This window comes from Eutrigla gurnardus (genome assembly GCF_963514095.1).
Source record: "Eutrigla gurnardus genome assembly, chromosome: 20".
NCBI lineage: Eukaryota > Metazoa > Chordata > Actinopteri > Perciformes > Triglidae > Eutrigla > Eutrigla gurnardus.
Window position 1 is genome coordinate 17,747,175 of NC_139931.1, and position 15,478 is coordinate 17,762,652.

The 15,478-nt window shown below is 41.5% G+C and overlaps 1 protein-coding gene across 1 annotated transcript in view; it reads left to right on the top strand.

Moving 5' to 3' along the window:
* The first annotated feature begins 8,243 nt into the window (after nucleotides 1–8,243).
* Nucleotides 8,244–15,478, top strand: part of igf2bp1 (insulin-like growth factor 2 mRNA binding protein 1) — a 44,481-nt gene continuing 37,246 nt past the window's right edge. The window contains exons 1-2 of the mRNA XM_084037949.1: nucleotides 8,244–8,526; nucleotides 9,587–9,647. Coding sequence (XP_083894075.1) covers nucleotides 8,352–8,526; nucleotides 9,587–9,647 — 236 coding nt within the window. The 5' untranslated portion in view covers nucleotides 8,244–8,351. The remainder of the gene's footprint in view (nucleotides 8,527–9,586; nucleotides 9,648–15,478) is intronic.

Below are 15,478 nucleotides of genomic sequence, written 5' to 3' on the forward strand. Positions count from 1 at the left end.
TTTAAATGCAAACTTGGAGCGTGGCACGCGGGGAATCCAGGTCCTCGCGCGTTCAAAATCGTGGAAACGAATAAAAGAATCAGAAATAAGACGTTTATTGAGCAGCTTACAGGATTTTAATGAATTCTATTGATCATCTCCATCGATAAATGTCAGTTAATTAGCAGTTTAAATGTCTGATGGTAGCCTTTGTTACATATTGATCATGAAGTTCGTGACTCTTTCATTCCAGAACATTTAAACGCTGTAATATTGTTTGTGTGCTGCATCTCTATAAATAAATATGAAAAAAACATTGACTCCTACTCGATCTGATTGTAGAGTGATTTGATTGGTTGAAAGTACATTTACTCTAATTAATCATGTATTTCATTTACTGCCACTTTTTGTTTTACTCCACTAGTTCATGGATGTAGATTAATAATACAGAACATAATCATCAAGTAAATCATTAGGTCGAGGTGCAGATATTTACATTTGACCATTTAAATGGTGTCATTAAAACGAGCTTAACTTCACCAGCTGCAACAATAAAGCCATGAACACTTGAATGCATCAGTGGTTCATAATCCAGCCACACATGTTATTCTGAAACTGGCCGTTAAACTGAATGAAGAAGCTTATTTTGAACTTTTTGAATGCACAACAATCATATTATGGGCTGATTGCGGAGACAGAATTGAACCATTGAATCCGTTTCTGGTTCTACTGAACAAAACAAAAACAACCAGCCAAAGCAAGAAGAAAAACCTGTTAAGTGACATATTTCACGTCACTTATTGCAACAGATGTGTTCTCTAGTGAGGAAAAACAAACTACTGAATATTTCAGGATATGATGAGAAGGCAGGGCTTATTTGCAACAAAATAATTTCAGGCAGCGCCGGAAAGAAACTAGTACATTTACTCCAGTACTTTACCCACAGGACAGTTTGTGATACTTGTACTTCTTAAGTATTTCCATTTTATGCCACTTTATACTCCGACTCCACTGTATTTGTCTGACTAATAGTCACTCTGCAGATTCAAACATTTGATAATGTTATAAAATATGATGCATGATATTAAGCTCCACCTGCAGTAAAGCATAGATTTTCAAAAGTAATACAACTGAATAATATGATAAATATTACATGTCTTTGCAGCGAGTACTTTTATTACTCTAAGTACATTTTATTTCTGATACTTCTGGACCAGCGTACTTTTTCATAAGTAACAGATCAGAATATTTTCTATTTTTACTATAAAAATAAACTATTTTCATGGCTGACATACAAAATGAAATAATACATCCTTCAAACAGATTTTTCCACCTTCATCTGCTCTCTTCTGTCCGTTATCTCGAGCACATCCTGTTTCTGTGACATCACCACAGGAAGTGGCAGTATGGAGTGCTTCATTTAGGATCTCTTGTTCGGGACCTTTTCACATCAAGAAGAAGACTGTGTGATGTGGCTGAAAGCCCAGGAGAAAGACGACCTTGAGTTGTAATTTTGCGTTTTGGTGGTTTATGTTCCCATGGTCAGATTAAAGTTGAGCTGAAATAATCTTATAGATCACATCCCCGTTTGTGTTGTTCACCTATTTATCAGGAAATGCTGAAAAATAACACAAAAAAAATATCTTTGTATTTGTAAATCAAAACCAATGTTATATTCTTACTGAAAAACTAAATATGGCACATGCTGACATCAGCTCATACCAACCAGTATCAACCAATAACATCATGACGTCCATCCATTAAGGTGCAACAAATCAAATTCCTCCCAGCATTAAGCCCCGCCTCTCCATCCTGACCCAACTGGACTTTAAATAAAGTTTTATGATTTTACAGCCGGGTTTAACCCACACTGACCACATGATACCCACCGTCCATTCAAAGCTTATCACCTCTGAATATAGGCAACAACGGAAACAAACGGAAACAAATATTCATTTTGGAAAATAACAAACACAAAACAGGTTTATTTACATACAGGTTTAATTATATTATGGTTTGGATCAAAATCACAACAATATTGAACCAAAAACATTTTATAAAAGTGCTTTTATTATTATTATTATTTCCAAATGTGAAATGTTTTAAATCCAGGCTTGTAGTAGTATCAGGCGTGTGTTGCCACGGTAACAGTACCACAACATAGGTTAAATAAATACACTTATTTAAATGCAGAAAACGCTGAAATCCAAAGGCACAGCTCTTTTGTTGTGGTAGCAGATATGCTAACGTATGTGATGGAGAGACCACGAGGCCTTCATGAACATCACAGAAATACGAGCGTCACACTAAGACCAGGAATGAATTCATGTTTTTACATCATTTTATGAACTTTCACACGCTGCCAGAACAAACTAAGGTTTTTATACTACTTTGCTGTTCAACACAGTTCATAGTCGTTCTATAAACTTTTATAATTATTATTAATATTAATAATAATAAACTGTATTTCTAGCACACTTCGAAACAAAGTACAAAGTGTTTCACAGAAAAAATAAAAATAATAAAATAAGCCGGCAAAAATCACCATATAAAATCACCATATGCTTTCCGATAAAAGTATATATTAAGTTGTTATGCTTTCCATGCTTTCAGATATCAGATATTTAAATTTATTGATCAATATATTTTTATATATTTAAATATATGTATTTTTTAATTTGGTGATGAAGACGTGAAAAAAATGACTTCACACTGTCTGACTCAAAAGCATTTTAGTTTTCATACTCCATGTTTTTCCATGTTTGGGAGAGAAAACACAAAACAAATCTAAACTCAAGGTCCACTTACTAATTTTCCCATGGTTGCATGATTTTAAAGCTCTGGAAACAAACAAACAAACAAACAAATAAACAGGTGTGTCGAAATTGAATTAAGATTTATAATCGAGGTGAATTTGAAAAGTTCAAGATCGATTAAGTGGCTGTTCTGAAGCTGTCATATCACATGATCTTCATCACCACACGTTTGAATGTAGCATTACTATATTTACCAGAGTAGACTTTTATGAAATTCTGTCTGTGTTCTTAAAAGTAGATGTTGTTTATTTGTGGTTAACGATGTTTATATTTAAAACCCATTTGAATGAATGAGATCAGTAGAAGAATGGAGCGTTTATTAGAGTTACATATTTGAGACTTTGATCAGAATTTGATCAGCTTTCAGTGAAATCTGTCTGTTTTCTCTGTTAGCACTCGCCCCGGGCTCAAACCTACACACTCATAAATAAAATAATAATACACAGACGCGTTTTTTGAGCTTGCCAATGTCACGTCTGGCCCTGGAATCCAATCAGATCCGGCAGGAGGCGGGCTTTACAACTTAACCAATGGAGCAGGCTGCAGACGAAAGGTTGATATGAGTGTTTTTTAAGTGCGATGAAGTATATACTTTTAACAGTATGTTGTCATGGTGACATCACCCATTGGTTTGTGGGCTACGGTTTTAAAGCCTTGTGTTCAGCATTTTGGCCGTCACCATCTTGGATTTTTACAACCCGTGAAGGAAGTGACCATATTTGGACTGTAGAGGAGCGACGGGTGGATCTGGCACACATAAGCACCAGAAGGGCAACCCGAGCTGCAACCTTAATGGATCTGGACTACAACCCAGCTACACACTGATGGTGGATCGTATTAGTACGTATTAGTCCGGCAGCAGACATCCTGTTTCTGTTCTTCTTATAGCAAAAATATTCCTGGAGAGGTTTGAATGGGGGGGGGGGGGGGACTGTAATGAGATCACACTTCATTAAAGGAACTCATATTCACATGATGAAAACGCCATGAATACAGAGTTTTATCACACGCTATTATTTTAAGTAGCCTCTTTACTGTTGGCACGGGCGCCACAAAATACTTTTTATGCTTCGCATTATGTATTAAAATTGGAAATGTATTGTTAAATGCTCTCGTTGGCTTGTGGAAAAATCATGACTGGATCTCATTATTTGGTTTTGAACAAGGGCTTTTCTTCTCGACTGCGAGCGACGCGTTCCTGCCTCAGCAGCCTCGTCGTTACAGGCCGCCTAATGAGGACCGTTCCTCGCCAGCTCTGCAGGAAGGTGGCTGTCTACCTGCCGGGCCGCGGTCGAAAAAAATGACTAAAGACGAATCCACATTCCCCCTCACCTTTCTGTTCTAACTTTCCCCAACCTAGAAGGCTTTTAGGCTTTAACTACATTTCCCTTCATGCCTCAGCTCTCCAACAAATGAACGACAAATGTGATTGGATGTCACTCAGCCGGCACTACAAATCAACAAATATTATAAATGATCTGTTTGCTGTCCTGGTTTTTTTAAACAGCAGCTTAAACAGCAACTAATGGCAACGTAAGACCGAGAATTGGTTGCCCAACTTCCCCAAAATGGTTGTCAGCGGCAACGGTTGAGTCCTAGAAGGCAATCGTATTCCGTATTACCTCATCATAGTACATTTCAAACAGACAGCAGTCCTTTTAAAGTATATTATACTACTATATAGTATATTACACTACTATATAGTATATTATACTGCATGATACTCCATCTCAGGTGGAGGACATGAAGACAATGAAGAAGAAAAAAGAACATTAAAGCATTTGCATTTCCCCGAGGCAGTTAGTCTCCTCCCTCTGCATTCCCGCCCAATTCACCACCCGGTTTCTCCATAGCCCTTTGACCTATACACCCCTCCCCCAAAACACACACACACACACACACACACACACACACACACACACACACACACACACACACACACACACACACACACACACACACACAGACTCCTGTTGACAGGATCTGACATTAGTGGCTGAGTTTAGGAAGTGTGCGGTGGTGGAATGGAGCCATGCATATTTACGTATAGGGACTTGCACTTCTCTGGAGTATTTCCATGTTACGGTACCTCCTACTGCACTACACCTCAGAGGTGATGATTTACTTTCAGACAGATATGATCCACCGCTGAATTTGTTGATGCGATAACCGATTGCTGTCATCGTTTGTCACTTTAAAGCAGAAACGTTTGATGGTTCCAGCTTCTTAAATGTGTTACTTTTCCTTGTCTTGAACAAAACAAGACATTTGAAGGCATCGTTTTGGATTGTTTTGGAAATTGGGGCAGTCATTTTCAATTTTCTGAATAGATTCTCTCCACCTCGGCCAGCTACAACGTTCAAATGCAGCTTAACACATTCATCAGTACATCGGTGCTTGTTTAAGTGAATATATAATTAATAAAATAAACAATTATTATGATTTAGTCACATTCAAAACAATTAATATTCTCTCCTCGAAGCCACCAGACTCCAGATAACAGTCACTTTAACTCACCAATCGTCAGAGAACTCTAGTTCGGTTCAATGAAACAGCTGTTATATGCGCTCCGTAAAGTCACCAGGCTCCATCGACAGAAACAATGATTTTACCTCGCAGATCTTTTTAAAGATCCACTAGCCTGTGTGGGAAAATGTATTTTCCTCATATCATGATGAAGGATTCCTGATTTAATCCCAGATATATATAATGTTCACCAAGAGCAGAGGAGTTCAAGAAAACGTCTCTGCGACTTAATGACTGAATTTATTTCTGGTGCAGTGAGTGATCTCTGATTATTTATTGGGGAAACATAATATTGTGTATTACTGGAAAGCGCATGGAATCCATGTAATGAGCAACAGACATCTGTCAGCTTAAGGCACATTTTTATAATTATTATTTTATTTTTGGGGGGACAATTCCTATTCGGCCATTATTTCTACTGTTTACATTACAGCTATTGTTTTGTTTTGCCATAACACATGAAAACTGTCACGCATGCTCAAAATATTTAGCATCCTATGTGTGTATTTTTACTCTTGGAGGCCCCCAGCCTGTGACCTCAGACCAGTGTGTGTGTGTGTTTGTGTGTGTGTGTTCGGCGAAAGAGGGGTTCAAGCCATCTCAGGACAAGGAAAAAAACCCTTCATGTGCATGTTCTCAAAGAGCTGTAGCAGTGAGGGGGGCTTTAGAGCAAGCCAATCAAAACTGATGCTGCCCCTGAATGAGCGTTTTTAGCAAGAATGCAAGAACGTATTGAGTCTTAACCTTGAAAAGAAGTGTTATTGAACTGCCCTGATGGTGCAATGACTGCATAGTTACAGTATGACTCTGTATTCAGGCTGAAGATGTTGCTGTGATGAATATGTGTCAATATTATTGTCTATTATTATGCCCCCCCCCCCCCCCAAAAAAAAAAATCCAAAAATGAGAATTTTCACTCAGAACCAAATAGAACATAATTCTAAAAGTGTTTGGTGAGAATAAATACTTTATGTAAAGTAAACAGGTGCATTAGTAATGAGTAAAAATAAACATTTAAACATTAAAGTCAATATAAGCCAGCAAATGCCTTGCTTATGAAATGTGACTTTACACACACACACACACACACACACACACACACACACACACACACACATGTATTTTTTAATTTGCAGAAAACACTCTTGAGTAAAGAGCATTCATAGATTGATGTAACAAGTCAACCCAGAAAAGCCATAAATACACACACATGAACACGTGCTCCATGCAGGTGAAAAGGTGTGATTTTGTAACAACATCGTTTTTTAAGCATCCCATGATGAGGTAAAGGTTACTGTACGAGCCGTCTGGATCCATTTTGTTCACAGGAGCCATTTTCTGACCGAGCAGGCGCGTGAGGGTGCCACGTCGCCTCCGGGCGTGTACAGTTTGGTTACAAAGTCTGAACAGAAGAGCCTTGTAAAACTCCACGACTCGTCGCAATGTATATACCAACACGGGAGAGCGCGAGATAGGCTCACGCGCACGTCGCCAAAAAAGTGAACCAACTCTGCTTGTGTGTGTGTGTGGTGGGGTGGGCATTAACAGGCCTGTGCAACAGTATAGGCTAACTACCTCCATTTTGAGGAGTCCATCCACGCAGAGGGGCGCTACTGTATGTATGTGTGCGTGTAAATGTGCGTGTGTAGTACTGTGGCCCAACTGCGCCATATTGTAATTTCCTCTGCGCCGCTCACAGAGAATTGTGGTTAACCGGATGAAACCGAGGCTAACGAGCATTTTTGGGCTTCCGTTGGACGCCATGGCCTCGCCGAGTAAAACTAAAACACGACCATTTTATCAACAGTGTCTTCAAGGGGGTGGAGGGGTTAGCTTAGCGCTAAGAGCTATGCCCGCCTCGCTACAACAACAAAGTCCCGCCGCCATATCTGCTACATTGTTTCAGATAAAGAGGGGTCAAAGTGAGGAGGAGGTTTCCGCAGGTTCCAGTGGTAGAAACCCTCGCGGCCCCTGAGGGGGAAAACCCGGGGGCCCCGGACCTTTTGTTCCCCTCGCTCCAAACAGCCAGAGGTTCACCATAGGTCATTTATGTAACTTCTTCACCACGCATCATACTCAGAGGGTGGGACTGGCGGAGAAGTGCTGGGTTGAATTAGCAGGCGGTGCCTTGTTATTGAAATGTGGACCGGTTTCCCACCCGCGGCCTTCACATTTCCACTCAGCTAAAGCAATACCCCCCTTTTAGCGTCCAATTCCGAGCCCTGCCTCCCCGTAGCCTCGTAGCATCACTCTCACACGGCCACGTCGCGTTGCTTCAAAGCACAACCTTGCAGCACGCGCGCATTTACAGTAGAGAGAACGGCGCGAGAGTTAAGGGGGCTCGGCTTGTGCGCGCACTCGCATACACACACACGCCCGCGCTCATCTGGTGAAAACCCTCGGATGAGAAGGGGATGCCCCCTCCTCTCCCTAACCTACTCCAAATACACCACGTGGTTTCCTCTTTGCAAAAAAAAAAAAACGTGAATTGGAGTCGGTGAAGGGGCGGCGTCACCCCTCTACCGGCAGCAGGCGGATCGCTGAAAGAGGCTGGAGAACCAGAGAGAGAGAGAGAGGGGGAGAGAGAGAGAGAGAGGAAAACATTTTGCCGACCTGATCCCGCCATAGTTTTTCCCACTCATCCACCATAGACCATCACCAAACCCACCCAGTTCAACCCACCTCCTCCACTGTGCGCTAGAGAGGCGACTCGGCTGCTGCTTCACTCGTCTGCCGGAGGCTGCAAGTCTTCTCCTGCTCCACTTACTCAACTGGATTTACAGAGAAATTGCCTTTTTTTTTTTTTTTTTACAATTTTTTTTTGTAGCGGAGAATTTGTTTTTTGGTTTGTTTTTTTTAAATATAGTCTTGGTCTCTAGTGTGATTTATACTTTCAGTTAATGTGGCAAGTGTGACAATATCTTGTTGCGCCATTAGCTAATTCAGGACAGAAACTTTTTTTTTTGCTGGCTTCGATTTGAGTTATTCTGGGCTTCTTTTGGAGGTGGACTTGGAGAAACAATTGCCACCATGCATAAGCTATACATTGGGAATCTAGGCGACAGCGTGACCGCCGAGGACTTAGGGAAAACCTTTGACGAGCACAAGATCCCTTACTCCGGACAGTTCCTGATGAAAACCGGCTACGCGTTCGTGGATTGTCCGGACGACCAGTGGGCCATGAAGGCTATCGAGACGTTTTCTGGTGAGTTTAAGGTGGACTCGGGACCACCACAGACGCTCCTCCACCTTTTAATTCATTGTGAAAGGGAGCGGTGGACCGCTGCGTGCACACCTTTAGCGGTGCGCCCGGCTCCACTCTCCGCCGGATAAAAATACATTCACACCGTTATTTTATTGATGCGAGCTTAATGGCGTGTGGAGAGACACACGCCCAGGGGAGCCATTCAACTTTTGGAGGGGAGGGACGCGCGTAACGTTAGTAAGCGTAGCCTAAAGCTATACCCTTGCCGTACCGCAAAGCTCGCGACGCTTGCTATTTAACACGCGAAATGACATACAATCCCGTCATGATTAGGGCTCGCGCGCGTGAGTGGCATTTTGATGCGCTGCACGCCCAGCAACGTTACTCCCTTGTGATATAGTACGAAGCCTCGCTGCCTCCCCTCCCCCTTTAAGCCGGCAGTCCACTATGACAAAGATGGGGGGGGGGGGGACTTACTGTGTCGGGCTCCTTACCAAATCGGGCCTCGCGACCACCAAGAATCCAAAGTGATATCAGAGATATTCTGAAGCTCTGATTCACTGCGCCTCCATACTTATTTCTCTCGATTTCCCTACATTATGTGTAACGTGAGGAGGCAAGGTCGCCATGTCAGCTCCTCTCTCCTTCTCACACGAAACACCAACTACCCCAAAGTGCACACACGCCATGCGGACTTTAAATCAAACACACGGGGGAATTAACATCCGTATGGTTGTCATATCGCATCTGCGGAGGTAACGGTATTCATTTTGGGATAGAAGTGACGTGCCTGCACAATTCACTTATTCCATGACTTTTTTTAAAGTCGTGTTTTGGGCCCTCTGACCTTCTCGCCCTCTCCTCAGCTTTCTTTTTAAAATGTTCTTAAGCACTTTAAAAGCCGCTTGTTTGATCAAGTTAGATTCCACTTTAGCTGAGTACCCTGAATGCAGCATTAGGCCCGCTGTAGCTAGTAAACAGTTAGCATGTAGCCACAGTGTGTTATGAACCCCAGTTTAAAAAATAGCCCAAACTTGTGTTTGTATTTTGTCTTTTCCAGGCAAAGTGGAACTTCAGGGGAAACGTATTGAGGTCGAGCACTCCGTCCCTAAGAAGCAAAGGTAAACAGTGTTTCAGTACTACCCCCCCTCCTCTCCAAGACCTTTTCATGTGTTGCATCACCTTTCACCAAGCCTTTCTTTCATGGAGTCATAACTGACTACAACGTTGTATCAGGTGAATTTGCAATTAAGTGATGTTTTTGAAATATTCCCAGGAGTCTTCGTGTCCTTAAAGTCATGTGGACCTTGTGGTGGTGGGCTTGTGCTTCTAGTTCAGCTCGTTTTGGTTGTTTTTCTTGTCTTTTGGGGGTCGTGAGTGTGTAGCCTCAACTTTGTCGGCCATTGCTGTGAGCTACTAAGTGTCACAGTAGCGTTAGCAGGCTAACTAGCTGCCGTGCTAGTAGGTGACGATTAATTTGTTTTTCCTCTTTATTTGAAAATGCTGGTGTTGGTTGAGTGATGAGTGAAGCCACAGAAGATAATATTCTTAACAAAGACATCACATATAAGCTGTAAATAGCCTTATAACCACAGGCCAAGTCTTACACATAGCTCCACTTTTATTTTGAAATACTAACATTTAGCCTACATTTGGAGAATGAGTGTCGTCTTGTTTTTTATTTTATTGTATGGTTTTTCAAACTCTTGATTTTCTCTGAGTGAACATTTTGCACAAAAATGATTTCCTTCCTGTAGTGTTTTCTTTTTTTGTGGGGGCCAAAATTCTGCATTGTGTGCGTGTGACTATGTGTGCATACATTATCTGCAAAAAATTTAAAGAGCGGATTTCGTTGTGACGGATTCACGTGAATGCAACCTGAAATTACGTTATTTATTTTTGGCTTGCTAAAAATATATCTATTTATAGCCAAACGAAATGTTGACGTGTATATAAGTTAACGGGTTAAATAATTCTAATATAATTATAATGTTGAATGAATTGAGCATGATTGCTCTGCTGAATGTCATTACTTTCTGGTAAAAACACAGCTGTGTATTTTGAAATGTCATGGCTAAGACTTCTAATATTTTCAATATTATTTTGAGCCTTACAGACAGCTGTGATATTAAAGTGGGTCAGTGGTGTTAATACATGCACATTTAAAAAAAGAAGAGCCATTTGATTTGTGGTGATTCCAACGCAAATTAACCTGTAGCTTGTAATTTGCTCGGTCCGAGGGATACACTGGGCTCCACTAGATCAGCTGCTCTGTGCTGAGAGCCAGACTTGACCTGCTTTAAACACTATTATGGAATTCGCCTATAGACCATCATTCATGGCTGTAACCTTTGGCACAGATACGAGGTGAGCAGTGAGCACAGATCTCCATGTTCCGCCATTTGGCCACACGTGTGCGCGCGCACTGGCTTATGTATGCATGTATGTGTGGCATTAATACGAAAAAGGCCAGTAGATGTAGATTATATCACATTAGTTCATTGTTGTCTTTAAATATATTTTTGGGACATATCGTCTAACCAGTGTGCGCGTGATTTTGCGCGAACGTGGCCAAATATTTGAATTTGAGCAGTTTTTTTGGCACGCGCCACGACAGCAAACCTGAAGAAACGTTGCGACATGGCTGCGGCGTAAGAAAAGCGAATCCCAGCAGTGTGGTGTTTGTGTAGACTCATTGTGTGAAGATGTTGGTTGTCAACCTTCACACGGGTCACTCGCCGTGTGAAGGAAACCAACATGGCAGCGGGCTGCTTCTTCCTTCTCATCACAAGCGGCTCGCTAGATCATTGCGCTCGTGTCGCAGATTCGCACCGAGATAAACCTTGAACGAGCCGTAAAGGTGTAATGTGGTTTGTGAGAGAAGGGGACCAACGGTGGGCGAGCCGGGGCCTTCCGTGGCTCCATGACACGTGGTGCATCCACGCAGAGAGGAGTCACTCCACGTCAGGCGGTGAGGGCAAAATGGCGAAGCTCTGAATGAAGCAGAACTGTGCAGGCTGCTGCTCGGTTTTTTTCTTCCTCCGCTGCGTGCGTTAGTCCGCCCGACTCACCCTGTTGGAGCACAGCTGGCCTCGTCCAACTTTTTTTGTTTATTCAGTATTTAAACGAACGCAGCGAAACTGCACTGTTCATTTTTTTAGGAAGCCCTCATTTTTTGTTTTAAAATGGCCGTTCATCTATTCAGCCCAGCTAGAGCCAAATTATCTCTCAAATCATCGTGTTTAAATATTGATGTCAAACATCTGCTGAGCGTCAGTATCCACGCGAGTTTGTGTGGCGTTTGAGTCATCAGGAATATAAAAGATAATTTAGTCAATGTTCAGAAAGAACCAGTTGTAAAACAACAGGGCTGGTGCGTTAATTAAATAACTTTTAACACGTCTTTACATGGTTTAAAAAATGTTTTTTATAAGGCACATTTCATTTTGAGGTGAAATTTAAAAATGGCTTTTTAAAAAACATGTTTAGGTCACATCCTCTGCCATTGTTGAACTATATATGCTGGAAAGAAAATACCAAAACATATTTTATTTATATATTTAAATCCAATGTTTTATTCCTCATGTAAAACAAAATATGATGCATAAGCTAATACCTACCAATTCCATACAAAAATATCACATCTATCCATGAATCAATCTGCAACTTTTAGTGGCAAAGACGTGTGCTAATTTTTTCCACGTCAAATCAAATTCCTCCTCACATTATGTCCCGCCTTCCTATCCGGTTTCACCCCCAAATACGTCACAATATGGTGGATCGACTTTAAAAACAACAGGAGTTGACCCAAAGTCCCCTTTTCTGCCCCATAGGTATAGAATATAATAAAACTCAAAATTTAAATAAGAAGTTGGGGGAAATTAAATACAGATTAAAAGACCGCAAGAGAACATTAGAAAAATGAAGACAAAATAAGGTGATTAATGGGGAAAACGTTTTCTCCTATAACAACCTGTTTTATATAATTGAATCTCTTTTTGTTTTCCTTTTAATCACATAGTGTGTGTGTGTGTCTTAGTGGCTCTCTGGCTGCCCTAGTATTTGTTTAAATGACACCATGATGTGAAATCCACTGTTGCCAGATCAGATTGCCGGTTTGAAGCCCAAATCAAAACTTTAAAACCCGCCCAAATAAATAACAGCCAGCTCGGATGATAACCTTGTCAGAAAACAGTGTAAAGCAATTATGAAGCTTTGTGTGGCTACAGCCCGTTTTCTTTTGCACATATCTGCATCATAGCCCAAGTTAAATAATAAGCTACCGCCACTCAGGGAATGCAGTCAGACAACCTGTAGGCTACACAAATTCCCATGTCGATGTAGTAACATCAAGCTAGATGGGTGCGTTGAATACAAATATTTCTCAAATTCAAAGTCAGTGAATTTTGTATTTGTTTTTTAGCCATATAATGACAGCTTTTTTTGGCAATATTGGTCACAATATTTTCAAAGTGTTGGCAAACAAAAACCCTAATTTCATCTTGCACCCCAACTTTTTAATTAAGTTGGGTGGGGAAAAATACCCCACCCAACTTAATTAAATAGTTGGCAGAAACCAGCCCAATCTGGCAACCCTGATATCTAGCTTCAACGCCATAAAGTTGCTCTGGTGCAGTTTTTTTCTCACTGAACCTCAATGGTGGTGTGTGTTTGTGGGAGGGAGGGCCTGGTATTCAGAGGGAACAAACCCTTTATGTGAATGGGGGAGGGGCGGCCCTGTGACGGGAAGTTCGAGGGTTCAATTCCTTCTGCCTATTCTGTTACGTGTTTGTGCTGAATCCTTCATAGGCCTCACCATATTGTATGAACTGTGCATGTGTGTCTGTATGAATCAAACATGACTGCTGTAAGATGGAGACGGAGGGGTTTTAAATTTCAGGGGCAGTCGCAATATTCATCGTGAAGTTGATTGAAAATTGTGTCAGGCTGAGGTCAGCAGGAGTGGAGGAGGAGGAAGAGTTGGGAGGAGTGCAACAGTGGGGTGTGTGTGTGTGTGTGTGTGTGTGTGTGTGTGTGTGTGTGTGTGTGTGTGTGTGTGTGTGTGTGTGTGTGTGTGTGTGTGTGTGTGTGTGTGTGTGTGTGTGTGTGTGTGTGTGTGTGTGTGTGTGTGTGTGTGTGTGTGTGTGTGTGTGTGTGTGTGTGTGTGTGTGTGTGTGTGTGTGTGTGTGTGTGTGTGTGTGTGTGTGTGTGGGGGGGGGGTGCTCAAAGGGAGCAGGCCATCCCATCTGGAGAGAAAAATGTATAAAAAGACTAACAGCAGTAACACTCACCAAAATACTTAAAACCCTCTTCTTCTTAAGAATGTGTAAGCTACCTCCCATTTGTAGTGTACCTTTAATTTTTAATTTAATCAAAAAAATCCTAACCAGTCTGCAAAAAACAGGATATCTTGTATTTTAACTTTTTAAATTATAGTATAGTATTTCACACCCATTTCCCATCAGATCTAATTAAAATTTTAAACAGGTTGTTTTTCATTTGCAGTTGTTTAAATAAGTTAGTTGTCTCCTCATTAGATTTAATTCATAGCTACAGTCACGACATTCCAACCATAACATAACTGCTGAACTGGTCTTCTTTATTTTCACCCTCTCACCTCCAAACTCTCGTGCTGTTTCCAGGCTTGATGTTATGCTCGCACATGAACTCGATCTAGTGTTTGCTTGTGTGTGTCTGTGCTGCCTTGTGAACAGGGATTTATACCAGTGTTTAGGTTGATTGTGGCACGGTTATCTTCAGCTTTATATCAAAGGGCAGAACTGTGACTCTCACCCCCTCAAATATGGGCATGGGTGTCCTCTATGTGTGGGCCTCCAGAAATGACTCCCATGTTCGCAGTTTGCCTGTTTCTGGGATGCGCTGATTGAAATACAACAATAAATCAATTGAATCTTACTTAGGAAGCAGCCCGTCTCCAGAGTTTGCTCCCTATTTGCAGGAGGATCTACCAAGCCTGGTATATTGACATTGTATGCTGCAGCTCCACTCATTAACAATGGTCTAAAAAATACACGCTAAGCTTCATAAGTCTGCCTACCTGTGTTCATTCATCTTAAAGGTAAACGTTGTCATCCATGTAAGCTCCGTGTTCACACACTGGGACGTATGCCTGATATCTGGGATCAGTGTTAACGCAGCAATCCCAAAGTTCTAAGTGAATCCACTTGTATGCCGTTGGAGTTTTATGACAAAAGGGAGTCTGACCTCCCTGTGGTCACATGACCCCACTAAAAATAATTTACTGCTTCATTATATACTCCATAGAACACATACAACCGGCTATATTTCTTGTAATAATCAATGCTTTTTAACAATATCCAAAGGAAAAAAAATATGTATGGGGAAACAATTGTTGAATTACTTTGTTGTTTACCCATGAAGCAATGGGGTGTGGGGAGGAAAGCTGGATCTCAACAAAACACGGGTGTGAGAGAAAAAGTACTTTTAAAGAAGTTTAGCGTGTACAGGAGGTACTATGTGGTCTGTCCGCGTCCGTCTGCATCTGTTGTGTTCGACACCCAGTTAATCTCTCTGTGACTTGAGATGTGAAGTTGATCGATGGGAGAATATTTAGAACGAGGAGCCGCGTGGCTCATCCACGCTGCAGGACAGGTTTGGTTAATTCCTCTTCCCCTCGTTTTCCCTGCTTCATTAGCTGATTTAGTAGCTGCGACTGTTAGCGTAGCCAGAGCTCATCTCGTCTTCTACGCCTTCTGGTGCAGCGGGACGGCCCTGTCCGACTTACGACAAATCTAACCATATGTAGCTTTTATTTTTGCATTGGGGTTCTAATATTCTCTCAAACTGTCTCATCTTAAACTGCCTTGTGAAATAATCTTTATCTGCATCTCATGTATACAAAAACACATTTTATTTCATAAACCATTAGTAAATCAAAGGTGCCCGAATAAGCAACCCCGACGCCTGCTGA